The 14,143-nt window shown below is 44.3% G+C and overlaps 1 protein-coding gene across 5 annotated transcripts in view; it reads right to left on the bottom strand.

Annotated features, from left to right (window-relative positions):
* Positions 1–14,143, bottom strand: part of LOC117758140 (kelch-like protein 29) — a 226,329-nt gene that overhangs the window by 106,639 nt on the left and 105,547 nt on the right. For 4 of the 5 annotated variants that reach the window (XM_034579550.1, XM_034579549.1, XM_034579548.1 and 1 more), the window contains 2 exons: positions 7,014–7,161; positions 3,060–3,569 (listed from right to left, as the gene is read on the bottom strand). In XM_034579550.1, coding sequence (XP_034435441.1) covers positions 3,060–3,569; positions 7,014–7,161 — 658 coding nt within the window. Of the gene's footprint in view, positions 1–3,059; positions 3,570–7,013; positions 7,162–13,424; positions 13,588–14,143 lie in introns of those variants that run through there. The other variant, XM_034579552.1, reaches the window with a different exon arrangement.

The raw sequence follows: 14,143 nt of genomic DNA, 5'->3' as shown, positions 1-14,143 counted from the left end.
GCTGCCTATACTTTTATACCTGACATGAGCGTAACCCGCAATCACTGCCCTGGGATCAGATTCGCCAACCTCACCTCAGTCATTAGAGGACTGCAGAAACACCGACCTCTAACCTGCAGATGCTTTCCCGTCTTTTCACTTTTCTTCTCCCGTTACTTATGTTTCGGTCTCTTCTTTTTTGAAAAGTATGTGAGGGAAAATTGTAAGATAATTGTAACAGAAGCGAGCCAGAATGCAGGTCGCGGGAGCTTCTACCCTCCATATTTTACCACTATGCCGGTGCAGCAGAACAGTAGGCACCCATCGCCACAGAGATATGCAGCGTTAATTGATTTGAAACAGAATGCATAAGACCTGTGGGAGCTTGGGATTTGTGACTTCTTGGAGTGGGCGATAAGGCAGAAGGAAAGGGAGGAAAGAGACAGGAAGCAGCAGACAGAGATAATCAGAAAGATAAGAACGCAGAGACAGAACAACAGCAGTGAGCGGAGACTGAGGGGAAGGGCATGCAGGGTGACATTGTTGTTATTACAGCGGCAAAGTTAAGTATTCCTGTCAGCAGGCAGGTCTGCCCGAAAGACGTCATGGCTGCGAATTTTCATAGCGCTCGACATTTTGCCTATTGCCACTGTCCTTGTGATATTGCCCCAATGGCATGCTTACTAACGTTGATGCACTGGTAAACAGCGGTGGGAAAAAAATGGTGGAGGAGATGTGGGATTCAAGTGCCTCTATTTGCAGTTTGACCTTCATAGAAGGCTGCACCAGGTTTCAAGTATGTATGATGTCTAGAAATTGACACGGGGATGTTTTCCCTCCTGCCTTTGAAATACAGAAGCTGACAAATTGTAACCATACAAACTGAATGCAATAAATTCTTCTTCATATGAATCACAGCAAATGCCACTGAACTTTTACAACCCTGCATCTTTCCCTTCCCTTTCAAATTGGTCTTTATAAATACTGTAATTAAAATTAAACTCCAGATTCCTTGGCTTGTGAGAGGAAGGTCAACAAATTTTGACATGTACATGGTTAATGGATCGCGACAGTGTATTCTAGCTCTCACTCGACGGAGACTGGGCCCGAGCCGACAAGCTCGACTAATTATCCATTTCCAATTCTACCTGATTTCAATATGTCTCAGGCAGCCCACCCAAAATAATTGCTTTTTTGCAATCTACAAGTTCATTTGCACACATTTTATTGATCAAAATGAGTCTGGAAAAAGAAAACAATCTAAACCTAAATTAAAAGCTTCATTAAATGCGAAAATTGGTCGGGGGATTGCGAGCATCTGTTTCCCGCGCCCTGCGCCATAAACTCCAAGGTTAAACCAAACACCAATTTACGGCTCCCAGACTCGCAGGCATGAAGCCGGAGCGGCGGAGCACCTTCACAAACACGGTGCGAGTCAACAAGGCTTCAAACGATTTCCGGAGAGATGTGAGGGCAGGGACTGAAAGCTCTTCCTGCCTTGTGTTTAGTGTAGGCCTTGTGAGCCTCGAAACTGCGAGCGGGGAAAAGATAAACGTGACACACTTCCAAGCAATTTCAGAGCAGCGGCGATATAAGATGCTGCCTTTGTGCAGCAGTTTGAAACCAGCACGACATGTTCTTCTTCTTAAAGAATCCACTACAGGCAATGCTGCAGGTTTTTACAAGTCCAAGCACACTTTTTGTAACTCAAATTTAAAGACTGTAAAGACTCTTTTCAAACCTAAACAAAGAAAATGTAATATTCTTTCCAGATCTAGTAAATTCATGTTAAGTGTTGAGTTTAAAAGCAATCATTAATTGCAATATTAATGCGGATATACATTTTCTCACATGTAAAAACAGCAAATGTAACCATGTGGCACACACTGCTGTCAGCTGCAGCACAGACTTATTTCCCTTTTCCATGTATATATCTATCACACTTGAGTGTCCTTCCAAGCATATGACCACTTTGTCCTCCCACTTTAATGGGTATTTAGAAAAGACACAAATGATCATTACTGTTTTCGGTGTTATCACATGAAGCACATTAGGTTTGTCTACAATTTCTGTTTTGTTGTGATTTAGATGAAGATCAGATTGCATCTTATGGTGAATTAAAGCAGAAAACCAGGTCATTACAAAGGCTTCATATATTTCTTTCTTGCCTCTGCATCTGCTCCTAAAATTACCCGTGAAATTTTGCTCACCACACAAAACCTGAAATAAGGTTACAATTAACACACACACGCACATGCCCCCGCCTCTCTCATAAATCAATGTGATGGACGGAGAGAAGGTGCTGAATGCAGCCTGATGACTGGAAGCTGTGCCCGAAGGCTGTGCCTAGTCATCCTTAGTCCGTACAGCTAAAACCAATAGCAAATCAAAACTTTATCGAGTGCCAGTGCCAGTGATATCAAAAGCTGGACAATCACGTTCTTAATGTAGTTTAAAATGCAGATCACAGCCACAGACCCTACTACCGTCACAATCAACTAGGTATTGGATGTTGCAGAGGTGGTCATTGATGTGGAATATAAAATACCCAGATCAGATTTAATGCCTCCCCCTACCTTTCCAAATATTTTAAGACCTTGAATATCAAAAAGTAAATTGAAGACGTGTTAGGATCCACAGGGTCCCTGCACATGTCTCCGTGCCGCAGTGGGGGAACTTCCCTACTCTCTGACCTTGGAGGAGCTGAAGTGAATTAGCTCTGGTTGCAAGTTGTATTTTAACAACCCCTTGCTTTGAGTGTTTGTGGCCTTGTTTATGACTGTTGGCATCGAAGCTGCTCTGGTATACAGGCAGAGGGCAGAGGCCTATGTATTTCATTCCAGCAAGGCCTCACATAAGGGGAGGTCACGAGGAGTAGAGAGCTAAGACTACATTGATTTAATACCTGACACCTACCCCGGCTTGGATTCACTTCTGAGCTCAGATTGCAGAACAGATCTGCTTTGATTTAGCCTTTGAAAGTTTGGCATGACAGGTTCCATATCTGGAGGAGAGCGATTCTAAAAAAATTATGAAAGCCTCCTGTGCTGAAAGCGTCAGCTGAGGCTGGCTGCGCTTACCTTTCGGATGTCCCGGGTCGCTGAACTCGTACTTCCCCCTCCCGACTGTCCGCAGCATTTGCAGCCCGTTAGGACCGTCCTGATTGTCTGCAGCTGTGTTTTGGGCCAGCGCTGCTGCTGCCTGTCCATTGGTCAGAGGCAGGGCGGGGGGCTGGATGAGGTGAGAGGTTAGGTGGCCGTTGCCCATTACGCTGTGAGGGCACGGGTGAACCACGTGGTTGGCCTGGGCAGCGAGGACTGATGGTGCAATGGTGGGCAGAGCCGAGTGGTACGGAGGCTGGCCGGGCATGCTCAGGACCATCGAGGGCGGCTGCTGTGTCGACTGGAAGTGGGCGGTCATGAGCGGGTGTTGCGGGGGCACTGGCGTCTGCATGGATGCGGTTACTCCTATGATCGGTGACTGCGCGGTCACACTGTGGTTGAAGGACGGTGGCTGAGGGAGGGCGTAGGTGTGGGGCAGGAGGCTGGGCTGGCTCACCGCTGCTACCGGTGCAGCCCAGGACCCGGGACCTGATGGTCAAACAGGCAAAGAATAGAAAATAATCAATATTATACCCAACTTTTACACCACGAGTGCAGTGCCCATTCTAAATATCTATTTCAGAGGTCTGTTGATTAAATGACAATCTTGAAATGGGCTGTTTTATTTTTTCCAGTATTAATGCTCCTGAGCCACTTTAGAATTATTCCTTGTCATTAGTGAGTCACTTATTATTGTGTGTGTGTGCTGGACGTTGTGTGCAGAGGATTTTATAAACAGTCTAAGGTGCGAAGTGAAGTTAGAAAACGTTGTGTTCATCCTACCTGGTTTATCTGCAGTAAAGATTTTATATTCATTGTTTTTCATAAAATGAAACTGAATTTTCATTATTATTGTTTAGACCCAAAAGTTCAACAATTTCTCAAAATAAAAAAGCTCTGTTATTCGATACAAAGCATTGCAGCTAAAAAAAAATAATAATGTTGTAATTGGATTGAATGAATGAATGTCTGTTTGACTCAGATAAGGTGAAATAAAGAGAATCAAAATGATCTGGCGGAACAAATAAGTTTTGCACCAGTTGCTGAAGACTGCTGTAAGAAGAAGACGTGTTCAACTTGGTCCGCAGACAGTTAGCACGATGGTAATTAGGTAGGCAGGTAAAGCAATGAGAAAGATTAGGTCAATTTAATTCCCTAGTATTTTAGTAAACGAGTGCAGGGTTCTGATTCAAAATCTGGAATCAGATGATTAAATAGAGGAAGAAAACCGCAGTGGAAGATTGTTCCCCTCCACACCACAACTGACTGTGTGCTGCTCCGCTTTGGTCAAAGCTTGTTTATGACTCGTGACAAAAAACAAGAATATTCAAAGCAATGTAAAGATCTGTACACAAGATCAACACTATAATAAGATTGAACTATTTGTTTTTCCGCTGGATGAACAAATGCTCTTTTCCGAAAGTATACTTGCTCAGTGCATGTGGCAGTCTGCACTATTATCTGCGTTGGAGCCTGTGTTTACCCAGACACTCTGAGCCAATCATTTCTCTACCCTGAGGCGTTGGATGCTGAGGGTGTGCTGGGAAGACGTGGCCATATTGGACCTGAGCGCCGACTCCCACCCTCCCTCCCCCTCTGATTTTCTCACTCCCCCGTCTCCCTCTGCTCCTCCTGCCATAGTCCAAGCTCCAAAAATAGCCTATCAGTCTGCCAACGGGCCAAAGGCTAAATCAAAGCATGCAAAAAGCTAAGTAAGAAAAAAAGAAATAAGCCCACGTTATTCATAATACTAACCGCGCTAGTACAATAGTGAGAGGGACGGAGAGGGAGAGAGCGATAAAGAGCGACAGAAGAAAAGAAAGAAAGAAAGAGGAGAGGAGAGGGTGGGATCGGGAGCCTCGAGAGGAGAGGCCAATTCAGTTCACCATTCACATGTCATTGAGCTAATCGGCACCAACACAGTATTTCACTTGCTCTCTTTTGTGGCTCATCTTGATAAAAAGTGTTAGAATCAAATGGGTCCATATAATATATTCATATCACATAATCTTTCAAGGTTTTACCTCAGCGATGGTATTCAATAGAAATTAATACATACACATCCTATGTGTCCTCCAGTTCAATGTTCTTGTCCTTCAACATTTCCTACATCTTTTACCAGAGAAAAATAATTAGGGAAACATTTCATTATGATGACCCAGCAATGACCGACATGTATAGGTATCACCTGCGAAGTCAACAAAATAAAGTACATGGTTTTGATTGACGCCTTGGATCTAAGAATTAACATGGTTTCTTAAAGTTGCAAGTTTGCTTTTAAAAGCTCAACGTTTTTCATGTATTTACTCCCCAATTGACTTGAGCCCAAAACATGGAATCAAACTATTTTCGTACAAGGAGACTACAGTAGAAATAAAACTTATTTTCCAAAGTCAAACTTTCTGCCACCGACACGACAGGGAAGTTTCCGTTGAAAGAAATCGTTGATTAATTCTGGCACAGTTGGCAGAGAACTTTCTGGCAACACAGCTCAGTGAAGTGTGGAAAGGAGCTGGCTTCGTTGCAAACGCCAGTCACAGTTCGGAATAGCGCACACACGCAAATCAATATGCAACACTATGCTCGGATTTGAGTGTCATATGCGACAGCGTGCCGGGTCGGTGACATCTCACTCTGCTCGCACCTCAATCCATGCTGTAGTGTGTGCGTGTGTGTAGGAGCTGCCGCAGTGGGAGGGGTGAGCAGGGAGCCCAGTCTCGCTCAATTACACAATATAAGGTCTTCAGAACGTCAAGGCCAATTCAGCCAGACCCTCAATGCACAGCAGGGGAGCTGTGGCCACACAGCAGGGGGGCGCACAACCCGCAGGAGGCAAAGACAGAGCACAACATTGTCACGATCACAACCGCATCATTCCATCATAGGAGCACCTCCAAATGCTTCTCTTGGCTTTGTAAGATATCTGAGTTATAATTAGGAGGCGAGCTGAAAAGGCAGTAGCAGAGTTGAAACGTGTTTCCAGCGTGATGCTTTGCTGCCACGGAGTAACAGCTGTCTACAATCTGGATTTGGTGAGCCAGAATTTCCACTGGAACAAGCTCCGCGCCAGCATTATTCTTGAATGAGACAGATTTGCGATGAGCAGGGGGCAGAGGCAGGGAAAGGAATGGAAGGAAAGTAACTGAGTAAAAAACGTCAACATTGGCTGAACTCGTTAGTGTCGAGCGCGCACACGACCGCTCTGTACACGTTTTCAAGTGGCTTGAACAGAATAAGGCCGACGTCTAAATTAGACCTGGTGGAGATCATTTGGAGGACTTTCAGAGTTTCACTTCACAGGTTTAATTTAGACTAAATCAGCTTCAGTTAGTGACACAATAACATTAACAAGGACAATAAAATTGAGAGCAGAGTGGCGATGGGGGGAGGGTGTGCGGCTGGTGAGAGAACAAAATAGATTTATATCTTTACTCTTTTTTTATACTTCTTAATATCACTGTGATGCTTCTATAATTATATGTATATCTACTCTGCTCTATGTAAAGATGGCGCTTGTGGACGTACATTATGCATGATTGCGTATGTAAAGTATGCATGTTGTGGAGGCAAGCATGTATTTTATGTAGGGCAAGGCAGTCAAGTTGCCTCATTAGCATTGGAGGCTAGCGTAGATGGCCAGAGCCGTCTCGGGTGAGCGTGTGTGTGAAAGTGAGTGCTCCACGTACAGGGTTAAACCTGCCGTGTGCAGGCATACAGATGATGCAAAACTTGTATCACCTTAAGCTCACATCCTGTGGAACCAGTGGATGTGTGAAGGTGTCTGTCAGTACTTATGCATGCTTGTGTTTATGTGTGCTTGTGGGTGTGCGCGTGTGTGTGTGTGTGTGTGTGTGTGTGTGTGTGTGTGTGTGTGTGTGTGTGTGTGTGTGTGTGTGTGTGTGTGTGTGTGTGTGTGTGTTTGAGATTCATTACCGGTGGGCTCGCTGTCTCGATGTTGCTTGGCAGGGGGCTCATCGGTGTCCCACGGTGTGAGCTGGTTGATGGGCGTCTGTCCCCACCTCACCCCCGGAGCCAGCAGCAGTCCTGGGGTCTGGTTGTCTCCGGGTGACAGACCAGAGACCTGCACAGCAGGAACAGAAAACAACATCACTTATTAGAGAATCATATGAGGGGGAAAAACTAAAACCGAGAGAAATGTGCACCTTCTTTGTAAATGACTCTAAAATCAATGTCCTCAACAACTATGGTTTAAGTACAATAGTTAATTCATTACATTGAATGAAAACAACGCAGAAAATCACAGCCCTCTGAATTGTTCTTTAAGGTATTGAAGTAAGAATGATGGAGCATGGCGTATAATCAGCACTGAGTGACTGAGTGCTGATTACAGCCTATGTATAATGGGAACCAGGAGGAAAAATCTTGTTCACGGCCTCGAGTCTTTGGAGAAAGACCAATATTTCTCTTTTTAGAAAGTAATAACAATTGACTTTCTAGTGTGGAAGCCATTTAAATTCAGAACACCCCCCCCCCCCTGAGATTCTGTTCAACTTAATTTTGCAATGGATTAAACATTGTGTTCATTTAAGGGAGATGAGTAATTCTGATCACAAATGCAACAAATTGAGTAAACAGAAAAACTGTTTTTTTTTTTGCAGGGAAAAGGGTAATTTCTAACAGAAAATGAAAAGCTAAGGCTAGGTGACAATACATATATATTGTTTATTTTTACAGAGGGGTAAATTCCTTTCAACTTCACCAAACCAAAATGAGAGTTCTCTAAGCCTTTCTTTGGAGCCATATCTTTAATATTTCTGCTCTGGTAGGGGAGTAAGAAATGTTATCGGGCAAGCCCAGGCTGATGAAAACACAGGGTTAATCACCACTGGACCCCTGAGCAATATTTGCTCTCCCTATCTGCAGCTTGGAAGCTGGGTCTAACAACCAGGCAGGAGCGAGGGCAGAGCCAAGCCTGATTCCCCCTGCTCACCCCAGCCGCCCCCCCCCCCCCCCGAGTTAATAGAAAAGACCTGGTCACCGGGCCCCTCCTGCGTCCTCCTGGCTGATCCCTGCATGCCTTCAATTCCATTATCCTCGCTGACCCGCCATCCACTTCATCAAGCACGCCATCATGCATTCCAACAGCAACGCCACCAGAGCCCAACAGACTGCGAGCTCACTGCATGACAACAAAACTGCAATCCAAACTATTCAAATCACAGTGAATTAATGTGCAGCTTTACAAATTGGATCAAAGCCATTTCTGGAGAAACCAGAAATACTGCACCACAGTTTCTGCCTCCAACAACCAGTGCAGTTTTTTCAGATGGTATATAAAGTCATTGTGACCTTTGCCCGCCAATATCTAACCAGTTAATCAAAGAGTCCAAGTGAACCAGTGTGGCAAATTTGAAAGCGTCCGTTGGTGAGAAATCGCATTCACAAGGCAAAAAATGTGCTTTGTGGGGTCACAGTGAATTTGACCTTTGACCACCAAATTCTAATAAAGTCAAAGGCAGTTTCTGCCAGATGTAATGAAATTGCGTTTACAACAACATGAGGTCACGTGACTTTGACGCCAAGTGAATGTTTGCTCCAAATCTGAAAACATTCCGTCAAGCCGATCTTAAGATATCAGGTTCCAGAAAAACATACTTTTTGTGAGGCCACCGTAACCTTTGACCACCAAAATCGAATCAGTTTATCCTTGGGTCCAAATAAATGTTCATTCAAAATTTTAGGAAATTCATTCAAGGCGTTCTTGAATTTTCATGTTCACAATAATGGGACAGGTGTAGAAACGGACAGACGGATGTACGTATGGAAGGACAACACGAAAACAAAATGCCTCCGGCCACCTGCTGACGCCGTCATAGAGGCATAAAAAAGTTGCAGCCTGCTGATGGACTTAGTGGCAGCTTTACGGGGCCTTAAACAAATTGCACGGTATTAACAGAGCACAATATCTGCTCTATTAGTTATCACAAATATCACAATAGCAGATAAGTTCAACGAGTGTCCCTCGATAAATCCATGGTGAAAGTTGCCTGACAGTTTGTATGTGCTGGAGGAAAAGGAAATCTAAAAAAAAAAAAAACAGCGAAAGGAAACATCTCAAGGCAAAATAGAAAACAGCGTGATGGAGTGGGAGAATGACGCTGGGTTTAGAGGGGAGACAGGCTGTCAGGTCTTTTTGTCCAGCTCCAACCTGTCGACTTCAGACAAGAGAAAACTGAAATGGTTTACTCAGAGAATGCCCTAAGCGCTCAATTCCATCCCAGAGCCCTGGAGACTTAGGGGAGGGAAAATCCAGAGCGTTCTCAAGGTGAGGAGTTGCATTCTGCAGCCCACTATTTGTTATAATGAGCATTTTGCCTCCTCCGCTCCGTGCGCTCGACTGTATTCCTCTTCAGCCACGCTTCGCCTTCCCCTCTACACAGGTAACTCCTCATTAACTCACAACATTGACTCTTCTACTCTCCTTTAGCCCTGCACCCGCCTCATAATACACTCTCATTAATACTCCCACCCATTTACCCAAAACAGAGGGAGAAAAAACTGTCTCCTCTGCTGAGAGCCAATCCATCTGTCATAGTTTTTAGTGCACCGGGGGGGAAAAAAAATAGAGAAGAAGAAAAAAGAAAAGGTTCTTTCTCAGCGCCATCACATTGACAGCATATCAACTCGGCTCAGAAACAATCCCAACTTGAAAATGATCAAGGTTGGATAGAAAATACACACACAGACACACAACAGAAGTATGTTTGTGCACTGAGAGCAGGTGAGAATACATGTGAGCGCACACACAAGCACACACACACACACACACACACACACACACAGGAGCCAGGAGATATCAGACGGGATGTTTATTAAGATGGCAGACTTGCTGCAGGCAGGCAGGAAGGCACCGTAGGTTCTGGGACAGCGCCTGCCATTTTCCCTCAATTTTATTTGCGCTCCCCATTTCCAGTCCCCTCCTCCCCGGTCGCCCATTATCACCGGGCAGCAGATGGTTTCCTCTGACTCGACAAAAAAACCGTGCCGGAGAACAGGGACGGGAGCCAGATAGATAACTTGCGAGTCGTGCCAAGCCGTTCTGTGTTTGTTGTCAAGCTGGCAGGGGAGGAGGGACGGGGAGGGATAGGGGGTGGTGGTACTGTACGCAACATCCGTGCACATGGACCACATACTGCAAGTGTGGAATGTGGCTCTCGCACAGAAAGGTGCAAGCATGTTTGGATGAACACATACATACCTAGACACATGAATCTGAAAATAGCTGCATATAGAAAAGGCTTGGGTACAGAAGACTGGCACCACAGTTAGCTATTGGCTGCGTCAAACTGGAGTCGACACAACATCAAAATGCCTGAAGCTAAGCGGTCGAAAGCGTGGCGGTATTTCACCTGAAAGGATTCTCACTCTGGGACCTGCAGCGAATGTTCGAAAAAACAATTCCAACACGACAAACTAAATGAGTCACCTGTCAATGCACGGATATATCTGAAAATTACTGTGACCCCATGTGGAGCACATCAGCCGGCAGCGAGGGCCCCAGCAGTGGGGAGACAATTGATGATGAGTTTGGAGCACCGAGTATTTTACTGTATTAAGCCCTGAAAGTGTTAGTTAATGTTAAATTATTATAGTTGGGTTATGTTTGATTTATTATGTGATTTTGTTAAGAGTTCTTATTTATATTTATATATTTAATTTAAGTATATTTAAATTGTTAGTGTGTTATCTTTCAACTTCGAATTTGCCTAGCAACGGCAAAGCTATTCTTATAATTGAGGGCACTTTTTCTTTTCAATCAATCTAGCACATGTATTTGAAAAAAAACCTAAAACAATACCCAACCAATATAGAGTGAGACCACTTTAGCATTCAAGTGAATAGGAGCCCAAGATCCTCTCAACCAATTTGGGTTGTATGGACCCATAATGTGTCTTATTTTGATAATCATTTCATGTGTCAAATACTTTTTTAATTAATTTGATCTACTTTCATTGAAAAACATTCATTACTGACTTTAGGTACAACACAAACAAAAGCTTCCAAAAACTTTTCAATATTTTACCAGGAAAAATAATTTCATTTAATTAATTAAATTGCTTATCAAAATCAATTAATCCATTAATTAATTAATCAACTAAATACTTTAAGATAACTTTAAAATAACTTTCTGAATAATTGGCTATTTTCAGAAAACGACGTTTCCATCAAGTAACTGCTTTTACTATAGAAATGTACAAGTGATATTCTAAACATTTACTGTTTTTCATACTGTAAAGCACTGTAAAAAAAAAAAAATGTAATCTCAGAATCTGAAGCAGCTATCCATCTGCTTCTCCTGCACAATCCCACATGCCGATACACACGAACACACACACACATATGCACACGCAGCAAAACCACGAGCATCCTTCTCCCCTCTCAAACCTCTGGATGTTGCAGACATGTCAGAATCTGTGTATTGAAGAGAGGAAGATAAAAATCAAGATGCATCAGGCACTAAATATAAACTCGTCCTGCTCCGTCCGGGGCAGCGGAGACAGCAGTCTGATCCTGGCTGGCGGATCAGCTATTTCTCTCGGACATGGTGAGCGCTGACAACGGTCACAATGCGAACTCTGCCTTCCTGCAATAGCCAGCAGCGTGTCTATATCAGAACCTCTTGCCACTGGCCACCCATCTGCTGTGGGTGCATACGGGGGGGGCGGGGGGGGCCTCGTGTTGATCCAGGGCTTCGGTTGCTTTGAGTCATCCGCAACATCCACATCCAAACAAACTGAAAATGTTTGCCTGTGTTTGCCTTCAAATTTAGTTTGAGACAGCCCTTGTCTGCCTGTGTGAGTTATTGCAACGGTTCAATCCTACAATAACACAGGGCAGGACACCAGGGTCTCCACGGGAAAACAGGCACCATGAACGTTGTGCGTAAGCTGCAGCTCTTTGCACCTATTGCGTCTGTGACATGGGTTGGTGAAGCGAGAATCTGAACGTACGCGCTCCCCTCCGGTTAAGAAGATGGCTTCCGTTTTTCCCCAGAGAAATTACTTTATTGCTCGACTCTGGGAGGAACGTCAAGAAAAGAGAAGCGGGAGAGAGATTAGTGTGTCTATAACACCCAGGTCCCATTGCGGTAAACAACGTTACAGCACACACTGATCAAATCAACTAACTGCTATGAGATTTAATAACAGGACTGGGTGGGGGGGGCTGGAGTGGGAGAATAGCTGGGTTTTGAGAAAGCGGGAGGAGGAGGAGGAGGAGAAAAAGAGGATGGTTGAGGGAAAGCTGGGGCCTCACACACACACACACACACACACACACACACACACACACACACACACACACACACACACACACACACACACACACACACACACACACACACACACACACACACACACACACACCAGGGTCACGAACAATAGCCCAGTGAAAAGCTAATCTCGTGCAATGTCATTAGCACGACTGCCGGACACAATGAGACAGTAATGCGCAGGGTGAAGTCCGGTTGATTATGTTCTACCTTTTAAAGTTCAGTGTTTCTCTGGTTGCAACGCTCTTTACACACCAGAGGAAAACAACAGGCCGCAGGCGAGGAGGAGGTTCAGCGTGGTGCGATGTCAGTCAGCTGACATTGTAATCAGGGAAGGTGTGTTAATGGGCACTTGTTTTCCTGATAGGTTTCTTCCGTTAATCTGCTGTGACTGGGTGGACGTAGGAATCTTTTTCTGGATTCCTGGTGTGTCCACAGTGGAGCTGCACATTATTGTGTAATTTAAATGCATACGAGAAAATACACCTCCACAATCAGCCGGCTATCTCTGGGGAGACGCATGTACACAAACTTTTATCATAATCAAAATTTCAATAACAGCAGTCACCGCCACGCCTTGCTATATGGCGCACGCCTGTAAAATAATATCTCACAGTGATACCACACCATGAACAAATTATAAAAAACACAGTATGTGTAGGCAGGGAAATGAAATTCAACCCCGACAGAATGGCTTTTTCTTCCCTTTGGCCAGGCATGGACAGATACAGTGAATTTGGCTGAGATGTGGAGGGTGATGGAAATAATGGCTTTCCTCGGAGAAAAGGAACAGAGAGAATGGCAGAGGAGGAAGGAGTGAAAGATTGAGAGGCAGAGTAAGCCACAGCCATCCATCACACAGTCTTGTATCATTGTCTTTGACAGATCATTTTCAGCTTTTCTAAAACGGAGAGCGAGAAAAAAAAGCACAAAAAACTCTTTTTTCCCCCTCTTGCTCCGTCTAGAAAGCCCCAACCTGAGTGTGGTCTGGAACTGACCAGGAGCGTCGCGGAGCGCACAACTCATTCTCTTTTCGGACATTATTCACTTACTGTATAGAGGTATCTCCTTTCCATGACAACGCGCTGACACCTAAATGAGAAGTGGCTTCGTTCTGGGCTTCCGTCATAATGGTGCTGAACGCCGGAGCAGAACCACGGGGCGGCTGTGTCCAATCTTTTAGACTGGAACATAGCAGAGCATCTCCCGAGTAAACAAAGAGACTACAGCAGCCATTTTTTTGGCAGCCATCTTAAAATGCGGTACACCGAAACGCCGAAACAGTGTGGTGCCATAGACGGAGAAAGGCGCGTACTTCAGTATGATGGCTGCATACTGCAGAGACAGAGAGGAAGGTACTATTAATATTCACTGGAACTGATCCAAGTATTTAACTCTACAAACATGAAAGGAAACTTTAATTGAAGATATCAAGGCTGTAAGGAAGACTTAAAAAGTTGGAGAAAAATAAAATCTTGTGCGGTATTTACAGACCGTTTGTTTTAATAAAATGAATGACACTTTTGAACAGTCAGATAAATCACTGGATGAAAATCTTTAGCTAAGCTCTTATGAAATCCCTCCCTACTGATAGAGGTTGATAAGTAAAAATCCACTTCCATAATGGCTCTGATTGCAAAAGCCACGATTTAAAACTATTCCTTTAAAAATCTGCGTGTAAACTTGTGTTATCTCTCTATTGTTGTCCAAAATCAAGGGGAACAAAGAGCTGAGTCAAAAATAAAGACGGGTAATATTGAGTGCTACGAAA

The sequence above is a fragment of the Hippoglossus hippoglossus genome, chromosome 24 (assembly GCF_009819705.1).
Source record: "Hippoglossus hippoglossus isolate fHipHip1 chromosome 24, fHipHip1.pri, whole genome shotgun sequence".
NCBI classification, from domain to species: Eukaryota; Metazoa; Chordata; class Actinopteri; order Pleuronectiformes; family Pleuronectidae; genus Hippoglossus; species Hippoglossus hippoglossus.
Note: the sequence above shows the minus strand (reverse complement) of the source record. Positions and strands in the feature narration are given on the sequence as shown.